Source organism: Bos indicus, chromosome 13 (assembly GCF_029378745.1).
Source record: "Bos indicus isolate NIAB-ARS_2022 breed Sahiwal x Tharparkar chromosome 13, NIAB-ARS_B.indTharparkar_mat_pri_1.0, whole genome shotgun sequence".
Classification (NCBI taxonomy): domain Eukaryota; kingdom Metazoa; phylum Chordata; class Mammalia; order Artiodactyla; family Bovidae; genus Bos; species Bos indicus.
The window spans coordinates 72214923-72231255 of NC_091772.1; the positions used below are offsets into that span (position 1 = coordinate 72214923).

Below are 16333 nucleotides of genomic sequence, written 5' to 3' on the forward strand. Positions count from 1 at the left end.
TGGACAGGATTTCTAAAATTAAATGCCCAACCACTGCTGGTAAATGGATATTCATTTATATACTACTGATTGGAGAATAAGCTGGTTCCATTTTTATGGACATATTTTTTAGGATATTCAGAAGCCTTGAAATACATGGATACCTCTGACCCAGCAATTTTAATCCTCAGAATTTGTCTTAATAATACAATCCTGGGACTTCGCTGGCAGTTCAGTGGTTAAGACTCCACACTTCCACTGCAGGGGGCACAGGTTCAATCCCTGGTCGGGGAACTAACATCCCAAGTACCACACCACACAGCCAAAAAATAAAAAAATAATACAATTCTGAATATATGTAGATTTACCAGTCAGAACGCTCAGCGAAGCATTGTTTTCATAGAAGAAAACCATCAGTAGGGAACTAGTTAAGTACCTAGGGTGCATGCATAAGATTAAGAATGTTTAGAAGGATGTTCAAGCACTTGGGAAGACATTCATGATACAGCAGTGGGATGGGGGGAGAGGGCTATAAAACAGTAGAAGAGAGTCTGTTTTTCACACACACGCAGATTCTAATGCTGAATAGAAAGACTGATTAGGATCTGAGCCACTGCTGGTGGGCACTGGCAGTGCTGGTATTCATACTGCAGGCCTCAGGTGTGCTAGCATGGTGCTAGACGTCAGGGTTGTGGCAGTGAATGCAGTCCTTGCTGTCTGAGCTCCATGCAGTGGGCAAGGCAGGAATATATGGGCATTTACAGTGCTCTTCAGATAAGTGCCGGGAAGGCACCTCAGAGGCAAGGTGTTGAAAACCTGCTCAGCACTGACATGTGGGGCAGGGGCGAGGCAAGTAAATTCCCAGCAGTACTTACGCTGGTGGCAAGGCCGGGTCAGGCCCCCAGGGCCAAGGTAAGAAGTCTGGTGTGGTGTTTCCATCAGTACCTTCAACTGTATTTGCTCCCCACTCATGGTGGGTAGTGGGTTGTGGTCAGAGCCCTATCTGGTCATGAAAGCTTGATCCCTGGCCTGGATGTAGCCTTAAAGCCAGAGATTACCCGTGTCCCAATCAGAACCGCTCATCAAAGAGTTCACATTTTAGGTTTTGAACTGAAATACTAACATTCTGTCTTATTCCCTCCTCCAGGAACATGACATTGACACACGGCATTCCAGAACAGCTTCTGAGGACCAAGCCTCTTGAAGCATTTTCTGCCTCCCGATTCTTTGTAAACTTTTTGAATTATCCCTGTTTTTTATGAAAACTGTCTATACAGTCCTTCCTCTCTGACCTGTGGGAAGATCTGTGCATCTTCTGTAGTTCCCAGAGAGGGACAACATTTCTTATGTAAGATATGTTCCATTTTTTAAATTAAATGTTTGAGTCTGTACTTTGATAATTGATGCATCAGTCTTTCATTGAAATCTTTCCTTTCCAGTTCTAGATGTGATTTTCTTTTATCAAAAGCATAAATAATTCTCAAACCTATGAGTACTGTACAGCTTTTCTAGTTCAAAAGGATAGAAAATAAACTTAACCCACAGTCTGTGTGCCCCACTATACCTATGAATAGGCCTCCCAGGGGGCACTAGTGGAAGGTAAAAGAGTTGGTAGGTATCTTCCTTACATGGATCACTCACTCCTTCACCTCCCAGCTGCCCACAGGCTCAACCATTTGGAGGCTGTTGTCTTAGCCCACAGTTTGTCCCCTTCCTTTGAGCTCCTGAACCACTCAGTTTTATCATTTTAGGTTAGACTGTAGGACAAAAGGTGATCATCTGTCCCACGGACAATGGGAGAGATTGTACTTGCTTGAGCATGACAGTCAATACAGAAATGGACAATGTGCTGGGTACACTAGGAACCAGCTTTAGGGAAAGCCTGAAAGACAAAGATTGCAGATCCACCACCATGTATGTAAGGGATGTGGTTCAGTGGGAGTAGCTTAGCTGGTGGGTTCTGTAAAGGTAGGAAGCGTGCAAGGAAGCCCCTTAGGGGGCGTCATATAACTCCAGGAGGAAATAACAAGGGCAGGGATTTAAGATGCTGTTGTAGGGACTTCCCTGGCCGACCAGTGATTAAAAAGACTCGGCACTTCCAATGCAGGAGGCACAGCTTTGATCCCTGGTCAGTAAGCTAAGATCCCTAGGCCTAATCCAGTAAGCTAAGATCACAGGCCTTTGTGGTACAACCAAAAAAAAAAAAAAAGATTCCTAAGATGCTGTTGTAAGAAAACTGGCATTCTGAAATAGATTTGGTCCAGGTGTTGAAGGTCAGGTTGGCAACATTTTGAGTGTCACTGCCTGGAACAGTGGTGAAGCTAATGGAAGATGGGGATTCTAAAGGGTGAGCTTGTTTGGAGTGTAAGAACCGGCTGAGACAATGGTAATTCATGGAAGTGATAAATAACCAGTCAATAGCTGCTGCTGCTGCTGTCACTTCAGTCATGTCCGACTCTCTGCTACCAGGCTCCCCCGTCCCTGGGATTCTCCAGGCAAGAACACTGGAGTAGGTTGCCATTTCCTTCTCCAATGCATCAAAGTGAAAAGTGAAAATGAAGTCACTCAGTCATGTCTGACTCTTAGTGACCCCATGGACTGCAGCCTACCAGGCTCCTCCGTCCATGGGATTTTGCAGGCAAGAGTACTGGAGTGGGGTGCCATTCCCTTCTCCGAGTCAATAGCTAGAAGTCCCTAAATGAGGCTTAGAAAAGATGTCCAGTACCTTAGTTTTTTCACATGGAGTTGATCATTGAAGCCAGAATACACTGTCAAGGAATGAACTTTATTTTTAATTTAAAACCTTGGGATGAGACTCAAGTCACATCCTGAATTTCAAGACTTATTTATTCATGTTAAAGCTGTGTTTGTAGGCTTCCATTCTCTCACACACTCAAGCCCTTGTGCAGGGCCTCCTCGAGTGACCCAGCCAGAGCACTGTGTTGGGGACGGGGGAGACCACTTTGATGAAAGGGCAGAATCTGGGAGCCTGCTGGGGACAAGCAGCTAGGGAACAGCATAGAGTATTGTGGAAATATATTTGGAATTCCAAAAATGTGCTCAAAAATTACCTCCCAACCCATGTGCTCTTACACTCTGGGTCTGGTGCTCCTGCCACTGAGAGGTGAGGTCTGTGATCCATGCCTCTGAATCTGGCACTATGGAAGTGACACTGTGAGTTCTGAGGCTAGGTCATAAAAGGCTATGCAGCTTCTGCCTGGTTCTCTTGGGACACTCATCTTTAGAGCCACAAGCCTCCATGCAAGAAGCATGCGGTTACCTGGATGGCTATGTGGATAGGCCTCGAATAGATGTTCTGGCCAACAGCCAGCCCGTATGAGCATCGCCTGCTAAACTCGTGAGTGAAGAGGCCTCCAAATGCTTCCTGCCCTTGACCTCAAGTCACCCGAGCCTTCTAGTTGTCCTTGCTGAAGTCCCAGATGCTGTGCAGCAAACTGTCCCTGCTCTGACCTTTCTGAATTCCTGACCCACACAATCTATAAACGTTATAAAAGAGCAGCTTAAGCCACTGATTTGGAGTGGTTTATTATGCAGCAATAGATAACGACAATTTTATTTTTGAGGTAACCTTGGTTTGTAAGTTTCGTGTGTACATTTCTTCTTCTGTATTTCCTACAGGGTTTCCCCCGCTGCCCCCAGGCCCTTTCTCTCTGGTAACCACTGCTTTGTACCTATATGCTCATATCTACAGTTTTAGAAGGAACTTTTTGGATCATATCCAAGTTCACTTTCCAGCAGAGACACAGGGGCCTTGTAGACCAAGGGGCAGAGGAGCAGTGACTACCTGCCTGCCTGCTAACCTGGAGCTTCTCCCATCACACTCCTGACTCAAGAAGTTTCCTTGGACGGGGCACGGCCTGTCTTGCCATGAGCTGGCTTTTCCCCTTAATCTATGGATGACTTATGGCAATAATGTATGCTTTCCCCCAACTTCTTACGAAAAATTTGGAACAGAAAAGTGCAAAGAGAAGTACAATGAACCTACTTTTCTAAAGTGAACATATTGCCATATATACTAAATGTATGTGTATAATTTTTCTTACTGAACATCTGAAATTAAGTTTCAGTCTTTCTAACACTTTACTCCTTAATATACATCACTGTGTAACTACAGTATACCATTATCATATCTAGTATGTAATACTTACTCAGATGAAGATACAACCAGTCCATCTAAAGGAAATCAGTCCTGAATATTCATTGGAAGAACTGATGCTGAAGCTGAAACCAATACTTTGGCCACCTGAAATGAACAACTGACTCATTTGGAAAGACCCTGATGCTGGGAAAGATTGAAGGCAGGAGAAAAAGGGATGACAGAGGATAAGATGGCTGGATGGCATCACTGACACAATGGACATGAGTTTGAGTAAACTCCAGGAGTTGGTGATGGACAGGGAGGCCTGGCATGCTGCAGTCCATGGGGTCACAAGGATTCAGACACAACTGAGTGACTGAACTGAACTGACTGAACTGAGTATTTAATACTTATTCAAATGTGTTTTATATCTTTTCAAGCTAGGATCCAGTCAAATTTCACATATTGGATTTCATTGTCTCTAGTCTCTTAAAATCTTTCCTTACCTCTTCGTGTTCCTCTTTCCCTTTTTTAAGTGACATTGTTTTTTCTTTTTTTTTTTTGTCATGCCTCTCAGCATACGGAAATTCCCCAACCAGTAAGTGCAGAGTCTTAAGCACTGGACCACCAGGGTTGCCCCCACATTGGATTTTTGAAAAGACTAAACTAGGTGTCATACATTCTAGAAATCTGATGGTTTCACCATGATGTCTATTGTCCCTTTATCTCCTTTATTTCCTGCAAGCTGAAAGTTAGGCACAGAGGCTAGCTTTGAACGAAACTTTTTTGGTGAGACTGTTTCACAGGTGATGCTATGTATGATGTCAGGTCCCCTATTAATGAAATTAAATTTAATCAACTGGTTAAGAGAATGAGTATGAGTAGGGGTGTTTTTAAACTGAAACATGAGCTCTTAAACACATGAAAAGAGGCTCAACATGCTCATCATTAGAGAAAATGCAAATCAAAGCTATAATGAGGTATCATCTTCACAGCAATTAGAAAGGCCACCATCAAAAAAATCTACAAATGCTGGAAAGGATGTGGAGAAAAGGGAACGCCCTTGCACTGTTGGTGTGAATGCAAACTGTTACAGCCACTGTGGAAAACAGTATGGAGATATATTTAAAAACTAGGAATAAAACTACCATCAGTGCAGTTCAGTTCAGTTACGTCCGACTCTTTGCGACCCCATGAATCACAGCACACCAAGCCTCCTTGTCCATCACCAACTCCCGGAGTTTACCCAAACTCATGTCCATCGAGTCGGTGATGCCATCCAGCCATCTCATCTTCTATCGTCCCCTTCTCCTCCTGCCCCCAATCCCTCCCAGCATCAGGGTCTTTTTCAATGAGTCAGCTCTTAGCATGAGGTGGCCAAAGGATTGGAGTTTCGGCTTCAACATCAGTCCTTCCAATGAACACCCAGGACTGATCTCCTTTAGGATGGACTGGTTGGATCTCCTTGCAGTCCAAGGGACTCTCAAGAGTCTTCTCCAACACCACAGTTCAAAAGCATCAATTCTTCGGCGCTCAGCCTTCTTCACAGTCCAACTCTCACATCCATACATGACTACTGGAAAAACCATAGCCTTGACTGGATGGACCTTTGTTGGCAAAGTAATGTCTCTGCTTTTGAATATGCTATCTAGGTTGGTCATAACTTTCCTTCCAAGGAGTAAGCGTCTTAATTTCATGGCTGCAGTCACCATCTGCAGTGATTTGGGAGCCCCCCAAAAATAAAGTCTGACACTGTTTCCACTGTTTCCCCATCTATTTCCCGTGAAGTGATGGGACCGGATGCCATGATCTTTGTTTTCTGAATGTTGAGCTTTAAGCCAACTTTTTCACTCTCCTCTTTCACTTTCATCAAGAGGCTTTTTAGTTCCTCTTCACTTTCTGCTATAAGGGTGTCATCTGCATATCTGAGGTTATTGGTATTTCTCAGGGCAATCTTGATTCCAGCTTGTGCTTCTTCCAGCCCAGTGTTTCTCATGATGTACTCTGCATAGAAGTTAAATAAGCAGGGTGACAATATACAGCCTTGACGAACTCCTTTTCCTATTTGGAACCAGTCTGTTGTTCCATGTGCAGTTCTAACTGTTGCTTCCTGACCTTCATATAGGTTTCTCAAGAGGCTACTATACGACCTAGCAAACATGAGCCCTTTATCCCCATTGCTGTTCACCTATGTACACAAACTTTTTTCTGGCACATAAGGCGCTTGAGATGAAAAAGTTAACTTGAATAAATGTTGTTTCAATTTCACACTTAAAAAAACAAAACAACAAAGCAACCACAAAAAAGTGATAGAACTTGGCCTGGTAGGTAATAGCAACAACAACAAAAAATTGTTGGAGATTTTATTTAGTGAACTCAAATACATCTCTGAAGGAGTTAACATAGAAAGAGTTACCCATGGGTGACAAAAGTTCTCTCCCTCCCAAAGAGCAAGGCGGAAAATTAAAATCTGTGCTATCTTATGACAGATCACAGATCTACTATGTGGCTTTTGCTAAGTTACTGTTTACTTATAAAATCAAGTAAGACAGCTTTTCAAACTCTTCTGTAAAAAGTCCTAGTACACTACTTATGCCTCAATGAAACTGAAGGATATTGGAGAGAGTTTCAACCTCTTCAGCCATTCAGTTCCCCTTTCTGCAACCAAGGCTATTAATTTCTTCCGCTGCCTTCAAGAGACAGGAAGAAATATATACACTTTAAAAAGAATAATAAATCTTGCTCATACCAAATTTTAACATGCAGATGACACCACCCTTACGGCAGAAAGTGAAGAGAAACTAAAAAGCCTCTTGATGAAAGTGAAAGAGGGGAGTGAAAAAGTTGGCTTAAAGCTCAACATTCAGAAAACGAAGATCATGGTATCTCGTCCCATCACTTCATGGGAAATAGATAGGGAAACAGTGGAAACAGTGTCAGACTTTATTTTGGGGGGCTCCAAAATCACTGCAGATGGTGATTGCAGCCATGAAATTAAAAGATGCTTACTCCTTGGAAGGAAAGTTATGAGCAACCTAGATAGCATATTAAAAAGCAGAGATATTACTTTGCCAACAAAGGTCCGTCTAGTCAAGGCTATGGTTTTTCCAGTGGTCATGTAGGGATGTGAGAGTTGGACTGTGAAGAAGGCTGAGCGCCGAAGAATTGATGCTTTTGAACTGTGGTGTTGGAGAAGACTCTTGAGAGTCCCTTGGACTGCAAGGAGATCCAACCTGTCCATCCTAAGGGAAATCAGTCCTGGGTGTTCATTGGAAGGACTGATGCTGAAGCCGAAAATCCAATACTTTGGCCACCTCATGCGAAGAGTTGACTCACTGGAAAAGACCCTGATGCTGGGAGGGATTGGGGACAGGAGGAGAAGGGGACGACAGAGGATGAGATGGCTGGATGGCATCACCGACTCGATGGACGTGAGTTTGAGTGAACTCCGGGAGTTGGTGATGGACAGGGGGGCCTGGCGTGCTGCTATTCATGGGATCGCAGAGTCGGACACGACTGAGCTACTGAACTGAACTGAACTGAAGCCTACTAAGTTTTCATCCTAAGGCTGTGCTCCTGTAGCTCACAATGTAAACGGTGAAAGAAATTAATCTCTTACGTGGCAAACGGTGACAAACAACACGAAGGAAATCTGCAGCGTTAGGGGCTCGTTCAGGGCTGCTTGCTGAGCCACAGAAGGGGATCAACCGGGCTCTCGGTCGTGACCGCCACGGCGTCGGGGGCCGGCGATGTACCTGCCTTGCTCCCGCTCCCTCCTGAGCATTTCTGTCATCGTCCTCCCACGATCTGAAACAGCAGGCTCTCAGCGAGCACGGCTCTGGAAGGGGCAGGACCGGAGGGATCGGCGGGCGACAACGGAAAGCCGAGAAAAGACGGTGAAGACCCACAACCCAGCAGCCAGACTCCAAGCGGCCCCTGAGCGCCCGCGCCCTTTAGTGACGTCAAGCGGCGCGACTCCCGCCCTGCCTCGCGCGGCGCCGTATCTGGGGCGCGTCCCTGAAAGCCGGCGGGCTGAGACTCGGGCGCCGGCTGCGAGGTTTACCCTGCCTGCCGCCTTCCGCCTTTGTTTACTAGGTGGGGCGCTTCAAAACTGGTCACGTTTCTAATTCCCTGTCACTCGGGGACGCCAGGGACTGCCAGGTGGACTCCAAGGCCTGATTTTCCCTGTCTTCACAGAGAAGAGCGATGTTGCCTCCCAGTGCGGCCCCGGATCCTGGCAGGGCTAGCCGGTGCCTCTGGACTAGGCCTTGGTGTTCGTCGTCCCTTCCCTCCCTGACTGTGTGCTCTAGCTCCGTAGTCGGTGACTTCTTCCTGCTTGATTGCTGAACTGCAAGTGGCCACGTTACAAAAGGAAGAACTAAGTGTTTGCGAAAGCTGATGCCCCAGAAGGCACAGGGTAAGAGATCAGAGGTGTGGGCTGGACTTCGTGTGTGTATAAAAGCAGCCCAGGTCCTGGCACTCGTCTCAGTCTCATCCTCCTCATCAGGCATGCGAGAGATTTGCAGTAAATGGTTTCTAAGAGACCAAATTGTCACCGTTTGGACCTACTGTATAGCACTGGGAACTCTGCTTAATGTTATGTAGCACCTTGAATGGGAGGGGAGTTTGGGGGAGAATGGATGCATGCATGTGTGTGGCTGAGTCCATTAGCTGTTCACCTGAAACTGCCCCAACATTGTTTGCTGATCAGCTATACCCCAATACAAAAAGTTTTTTAAAAATAACAAATTCTCACCCTTTGCAGTTGCATAAATGACACAGCTAGGGCTGGCATGAACCTGGACAAACCCAGGCAGGATTGATTGCTGTGTTCTGTGGTAGTGACCCCACACTTCTCCCAGTGATTGAAGAGGGACCTCTAGAGTCACGCTGAAGGAACATATCCATCACTCCTCCAAAACTACTCGTGTCCCTTTGTTACCCCTTTTCTACAACCGTTGTCACGTTAGATTGGTTCTCTTACTGCTGATTGGTTTGCAGTTTCTAGAGTTGTGCGTAAATGGAATCAGACAGTCTGTACCCTTTGTCTTCTTTCAGCATAATTATTTTGAGATTGATATTGAAGAAGTAATCCCTTTTTATTGTCAGAGTGGATATATTTGTTTTATATCTGTAATTTGTTTTCCCAGTTACCTGTTGGTGGACATTGAGGTTGCCTCCAGTTTGGGCTCTTACAAATAAAACTATGTGAAAGGCTCTGTGTGGACATGTGCGTTCACTTTTCTTGGCTCCATATGGCATTAACAGGTGTGTATATTTTTAAGAAACTGCTGAGCTGTTTCTAAAGTGATTGTACAATTTCATGTTCCACCAACAGTATTTGAGATGTCTGATGACTCCCCATTTTCATCAACATTTGACGTGATTAGTCTTCTCAGTCAGGGATTCTAATAGGTGTGTAAATCTCATTGTAGTTTTAATTTGCATTTCCCTAATGAAATAGTATTGAGCATCCTTTCATGTGCTTTGCCACTTCATATATTTTGAAGGTGAAGTTGGAGGGGAAAGCCAATAGGATTTGCAGGTAGATCAGATAAGTGATGTGAGAGAAGAGTCAAAAATATCTTCAACTCTGGTCAGTCCCTGAGTACTTCCTAATAGTTCTGTCCCTAACATGCACTGGCTGTTCCTGCAGACCGCCTTGCAAATTTCTAAATCACCCAACTTTGAAGAGTCTTCAGTGACATGTTCGTTTGGTACCCACAGCCTTTGCCTTTATTTTCACCCTTAGAAATCTAATTTTTTGTTTACTCATTGTCTCCTCTGTCAGCTGGTGAGCTTCTGGAGAAGATGGATGGTTGGATTGTCTCCAGATGACTAGCCCCTGGTGTAGCCTAGCCCAATCGTTTTGGCATATTTTCACAAACTCTAGTCTTCAAATTTGCATTTCAAAGTATGGGTGCTTTGCTTCAAGTTATCTGCATCAAGCTGTGTGATCATGGCAGCTTAACATCTGTGTGCCTCAATTTCCTCATCTTTAAAATGGGGACCTGTTGATTGACACCTGCTTCTCATAGTGATGAGTATTAAATGCAAAATGGATGCAAAGCCTTTACTATGTTGCCTGGCCCATGGTGTCTTCCCCAGTAAAATCTAGCTATTATTTTCTGACCTGAATATTTTGCCAGTCCTTTGCTAGAACTCAAATATAGATGCTTTGCAAATAGTTATCCATAAAATCTCAATAATTTGAAAAGTGGATGGGGAAATTTCACTGTTGAAGTCTGGTTTGTTGAATCAGATAATTGAATTGCTTCCCTGCCTTGAAATGGGAAAGTCTCCCATTTCCAGTGCTGGTCCCGGACCTCTCATGCCTCTGGCCACCTGCTGCTGTGATCTACAGTGATACCCTTGGGGGTGAGGCAGAAGTATTTTTGTCTTTTTTAGCCATACCGCAAGGCTTTCGAGATCTTACCTTCCTGACCAGGGATTGAACACTGATCCTTGGCCTTGAGAGCACAGAGTCCTATCCACTGGACACGGTCAGGGAATTCCATGAGCAGAAGTATCGGGAAAACATACTTTGTTTCGAAATCTCTTTTGATGGTCCTTATAAGACAATTCAAACTCTAACATTCCAAGTTCTCCCAATTCTCTTCTGTGCCTTCCTAACAACTCTCCAGCCCAAATGTTAGCTTTAATATTTCATTCATTCATTCAGTTAAGAATGTGTAAAAGCCCTAATGTGAGTACCTGCCAAGAGCCAAACGTGGTCAACCTCCAAAGCTAAAAAAGTGAATGCAGGAACTTCCCCAGTGGCCAGTGGTTAAGACTGAGCTTCCGCTGCAGAGGGTGCACATTTGATCCCTGGTCCGGGAACTAAGATCTCACAGGCATGCTTTGCTGTGCAGCCAAAAAAAATGTGAATATGGGGTTGTCCCTGATCTTAGGAGAGCAGTAAAATCATGGACAGAGGAAGTATGGGTGGGAGGACAAGGACGATAAGGAGGTGCTCCCTGGATAGTCCGTAGGATTGCAAAGAGTCCAACATGACTGGGGCGATTTAGCACACACATAGTAGATGGAGGGGAGACGCCTGGCAAAGGGACTGTGATCCTACTTACCATTTGTGACCCCGTGGACTGTAGCCTGCCAGGTTCCTCCAACCATGGAATTCTCCAGGCAAGAATACTGGAGTGAATTTTCAGAGGCTCTTTCTGACTCAGAGATCAAACCAGGTCTCCTGTACTGCAGGCAGATTCTTTACCATCTAAGCCACCAGGGAAGCCCACTTATCACTGACTTATTATCAATCAGTGTTTGATTTGTGTCTAGCCTGATGCTGCACCCGGAGCATTTGATAAGTAGATTTGATGCTGTCTTCCCAAGCAGGGGCAAGCTCTGGGTCTGGAGCCTGAGGTGGGGCAGATTGTGAAATGACCAAATGACTGAAGTCTCCCTGTCCAAAGAGGCATGTGCAGAAAAAGTTTCCTGATAGAGTGTAATCTGTATGTTATCAGTCCTGGGCCCAGGGACCACTCCCAGCTGTGGCTGCACCCAGGACACTCGGAGTCCTCTCTCCAGGGGTGTCTGTTGGCGTGATGATAACTGGAGAAGACACACTTGTTCAGATAACCAGATTCCATCTGGTACCAGAGTGACCTCCCTGCTCACTGACTCCAGGCTTCTTAGGCTCTGGTGTAGACAAAGAATGCCACCCGAGTCACTTCAGTAAACAAAGGATGTTGTGGCCCTCAGCCACTACAGCTGCCCCTGACAGTGTACCCTGAGAAGATTCAGGGTGGAGAAAAATAGGATACTGGCCCTAGACAGTTAAGGTGCAAATCAGGTGAATGATTTCAATACACCTAGACCCTGGAATCTTGCTGTACATAGAAAAGTGCTAAATTCATTAACTTGAGATGTTTTCTTTAATTAGCAATAATCATTTGATGTTCTGACCCCTTGTTTTTATTTTTTGTTTTATAAAAACTCCTGTATAGGAAATTCCTTGGCAGTCCAGTGGTTAGAACTTGGCACTTTCACTGTCATGGCCCTGGTTCAATCCTCGGTGGAGAAATAAGATTCCACAAGCCACGAAGAGTAGCCAAAAACAAAAAGCGAACAGTTTCTTGGCTCCTCCCTTACTTCTTCAGAACAGTCCCCTCGGAGCTATCTGAGAGGCTGTATGCCAGTCTTAAGTCCTCAGTAAGTCTGCTGAATAAAATGTGATTCTCGACTTTTAGGTTGTACATGTGTTTTTCATTCAGTAAATGTATTGGTCAACTGGCAACTGGAGACAGCTGCTTCCTATCTCTGGCATTGGGCAAATACCTTGCCCAGGGTGCCAGTGTTACAGCAGGTAGGTAAGTGCAGAGAAACGGGCCAGGGACCAAGTGGCAGGAAATCGCGCAGGTTGTAAACAGTGGGGGTCCATGGACAGACAAGGAAAAGCAGGAACCTCCAGACTGACAGGAAACCACACATTTTAAATGATGTGTGTCCTGGAAGCAAAGAAGGGTGACTAAAGGCGGGAATCTCCTGGGTCAGAGTGTAACCTGTTGCTCATTAAGCTCGCATTACAATAAAATTAGCCTTATTAAGTTGGCAGATACAATGTTCCCATCACGCACCAACGCCATGACTCTTTGGATCTAAGTTAGATAAGGACAAAAATCCCTCTTCCCCTTCGGAAAATGGAGCTGGGATGAAAATCCGGGAATATGAGCCCCATACTCCTCCTTCCTCAGAGAATCTTCCACCCTTTCATTTGTATCCCCCTCAGAGCCAGCTTGCCAGAGAAATCAGGGCAGCACCTCCCCACCTGTCTGCCTGCTCTGGTTCTGAGGGAGTATTCTTGCTTAAATAAATTCTCACTTTACTTTCCTAATCTCCTTGCTTCCTTTCTAAATTCTCTTGAGACAAAGAACTTTAACCGAGAACACCAGGTTCTATCTTTTTCCTAAAATGAGACTAATTAGCCATGTGAGAGAATGTGCTGTGTGCAGTGCAGCTTCCTAGACCTGAAAGGACAAGCATGAGAGCAGCTGAAGAGTAATAATAATAATAATACAATAAGTAATGTAGAGCTTATCACATGCCAGGGATTGTTCTCAGAGGTTTACATATATCAATGTATTTAATCCTACAACCACCTCACAAAGTAGATAACCAGTGTAGTGATTAAGAGCATAGACTCTAGAACTAGACAGCCCAGGTTTGGCTCCCTGCTTTGCCATTTACTAGCAGTGTGACCTGGGGGAGGCCTGTGGGTCTGTCCCCATCTGCCAAAAGAAGAGACTGCTATTACTAGCTCATAGGAATAAATGAATTAAAATCCATTGTTGTTCAGTCGCTAAGTCACATCTGACTTTTGTGACCCCATGGACTGCAGCACACCAGGCTTCCCTGTCCTTCACCATCTCCCAGAGTTACCTCAAACTCATGTCCATTGATTTGGTAATGCCATTCAACCATCTCATTCTCTGTCGCCCCCTTCTCCTCCTGCCCTCAATCTTGCCCAGCATCAGGGTCTTTTCCAGTGAGTGGGCCAAAAGTATTGGAGCTTCGGCTTCAGCATCAGTCCTTCCAATTGAATATTCAGAGTTGATTTCCTTTAGAATTGACTGGTTTGAACTTGCTGTCCAAAGAGTCTTACAAAGTGGCTGAAGGTGAAAGTGAAAAGTCATTCAGTCATGCCCAACTCTTTGGGACACCATGGACTGCGAGTCCATGGAATTTTTCAGGCCAGAATACTGGAATGGGTAGCCTTTCCCTTCTCCAGGGGATCTTCCCAACTCAGGGATCAAACCCAGGTCTCCTGCATTGCAGGCGGATTCTTTACCAACTGAGCTGAGGGAAGCACAAACCAGTGGCTAGCACATAGTAAAAGCTGTCTAAGTTCTTGGTAAATATCAAGACCTGATAAAATATATCACTTTTATAGATGAGAAAACAGAGGCACAGAGAAGCTACTTTCCTGTGATCCCATAATTAGTAAACACAGAGTTGGGAATCAAATCCTGGGCAGTGTGGCTTCAGAGCCTGGACTCTTAAATACTATGTGCTATTTCAAATCCTGAAAGATGATGCTGTGAAAGTGCTGCACTCAATATGCCAGCAAATTTGGAAAACTCAGCAGTGGCCACAGGACTGGAAAAGTCAGTTTTCATTCCAATCCCAAAGAAAGGCAATGCCAAAGAATGCTCAAACTACCACACAATTGCACTCATCTCACACGCTAGTAAAGTAATGCTCAAAATTTTCCAAGCCAGGCTTCAGCAATATGTGAACCGTGAACTTTCTGATGTTCAAGCTGGTTTTAGAAAAGGCAGAGGAACCAGAGATCAAATTGCCAATATCTGCTGGATCATGGAAAAAGCAAGAGTTCCAGAAAAACATCTATTTCTGCTTTATTGACTATGCCAAAGCCTTTGACTGTGTGGATCACAATGAACTGTGGAAAATTCTGAAAGAGATGGGAATACCAGATCACCTGATCTGCCTCTTGAGAAACCTGTATGCAGGTCAGGAAGCAACAGTTAGAACTGGACATGGAACAACAGACTGGTTCCAAATAGGAAAAGGAGTATGTCAAGGCTGTATATTGTCAGCCTGCTTATTTAACTTCTATGCGGAGTACATCATGAGAAACGCTGGGCTGGAAGAAGCACAAGCTGGAATCAAGATTGCCGGGAGAAATATCAATAACCTCAGATATGCAGATGACACCACCCTTATGGCAGAAAGTGAAGAGGAACTAAAAAGCCTCTTGATGAAAGTGAAAGAGGAGAGTGAAAAAGTTGGCTTTAAACTCAACATTCAGAAAACAAAGATCATGGCATCTGGTCCCATGACTTCATGGGAAATAGATGGGGAAACAGTGTCAGACTTTATTTTCTGGGGCTCCAAAATCACTGCAGATGGTGACTGCAGCCATGAAATTAAAAGACGCTTATTCCTTGGAAGAAAAGTTATGACCAATCTAGATAGCATATTGAAAAGCAGACACATTACTTTGCCAACAAAGGTCCGTCCAGTCAAGGCTATGGTTTTTCCAGTGGTCATGTAGGGATGTGGGAGTTGGACTGTGAAGAAAGCTGAGTGCCGAAGAATTGATGCTTTTGAACTGTGGTGTTGGAGAAGACTCTTGAGAGTCCCTTGGACTGCAAGGAGATCCAACCAGTCCATTCTGAAGGAGATCAGCCCTGGGATTTCTTTGGAAGGAATGATGCTAAAGCTGAAACTCCAGTACTTGGCCACCTCATGCGAAGAGTGGACCCGTTGGAAAAGTCTCTGATGCTGGGAGGGATTGGGAGCAGGAGGAGAAGGGGACGACAGAGGATGAGATGGCTGGATGGCATCACTGACTCGATGGACGTGAGTCTCAGATAACTCCAGGAGTTGGTGATGGACAGGGAGGCCTGGCGTGCTGCGATACATGGGGTCGCGGAGAGTCGGACACGACTGAGCGACAGAACTGAAACTGAATTTAGTGCAACCGATGAATTCTGGGCCTTGGGGATACTGCTGTGAACTGAGGGGCCCCTTGGACTTTAGTAAGCCAATAATAGTTCAAATCAGGACGTGCATAAGTCAGCAAGTAGATTGTGGGCTGTGGGCTCTTAAGGATCAACAGGAACTAGTTCCGGTGGGAGAGGTGGGATGTGTATCCGCCCCAGCAACGGCCAGGAGGCTGAAGAGTTTCCTCTCGCTAGGGGCGGGGTGGTGATCTAGCAGAGTGCTGTAAACCTGATTGCAGAATATTTTACCCTGAGGGAGAGGACAGAGATTTTAAGTTCTGGAGAGGCAACATCAGGTTTGCTTTTTAGGAGGCTTGCTTTGGGCTGCCAGGAGTCCAGCTGAGGAGCTGGAGCCACTTGAGTTCGAGGCTGGAAAGGAAGAAGGGAGTGAGTTCCAAGTCTCAGCCCTGGCCTAGGTGTAGGTGAGGAGGCCGCTTTGGGGTGGCGGGGGGGGGGGGGGGGGGGGGGTCGGTGTAGGGACACAGGAGCTGCTTGGACTAGCGCCGGGCTCTTTGCATAGGCAGTTTCACCCGGCCTCACTCTCCCACCCTTGCGGCTCATTCCCTTTTCTCAGTCTTCCCTCTTCCAGGCCTGCCCCAAGGCTCTTGGGGCCATTCCTCAGTCACCGGGTGGCGGGGTCAACGCCGCGCCCACTAAGCTCCCTGCCCTGGGAGCTTCGGGGAGGTGCCCTCGGGTCCGCAGGCCCCGCCCCGCGCAGGCCCCGCCCCGAGCACGGCCCTCCCGCTGGCCCCGCCCCCGCGCTCCAGCCCGC

The 16333-nt window shown here is 45.7% G+C and overlaps 1 protein-coding gene across 6 annotated transcripts in view; it reads left to right on the forward strand.

Moving 5' to 3' along the window:
- IFT52 (intraflagellar transport 52) overlaps positions 1–1379 on the forward strand; it is a 38074-nt gene extending 36695 nt beyond the window's left edge. For all 6 annotated transcript variants that reach the window (XM_070801715.1, XM_070801714.1, XM_070801711.1 and 3 more), the window contains one exon: positions 1127–1379. In XM_070801715.1, coding sequence (XP_070657816.1) covers positions 1127–1183 — 57 coding nt within the window. In that variant the 3' untranslated portion in view covers positions 1184–1379. The remainder of the gene's footprint in view (positions 1–1126) is intronic.
- Positions 1380–16333: the final 14954 nt, after the last annotated feature.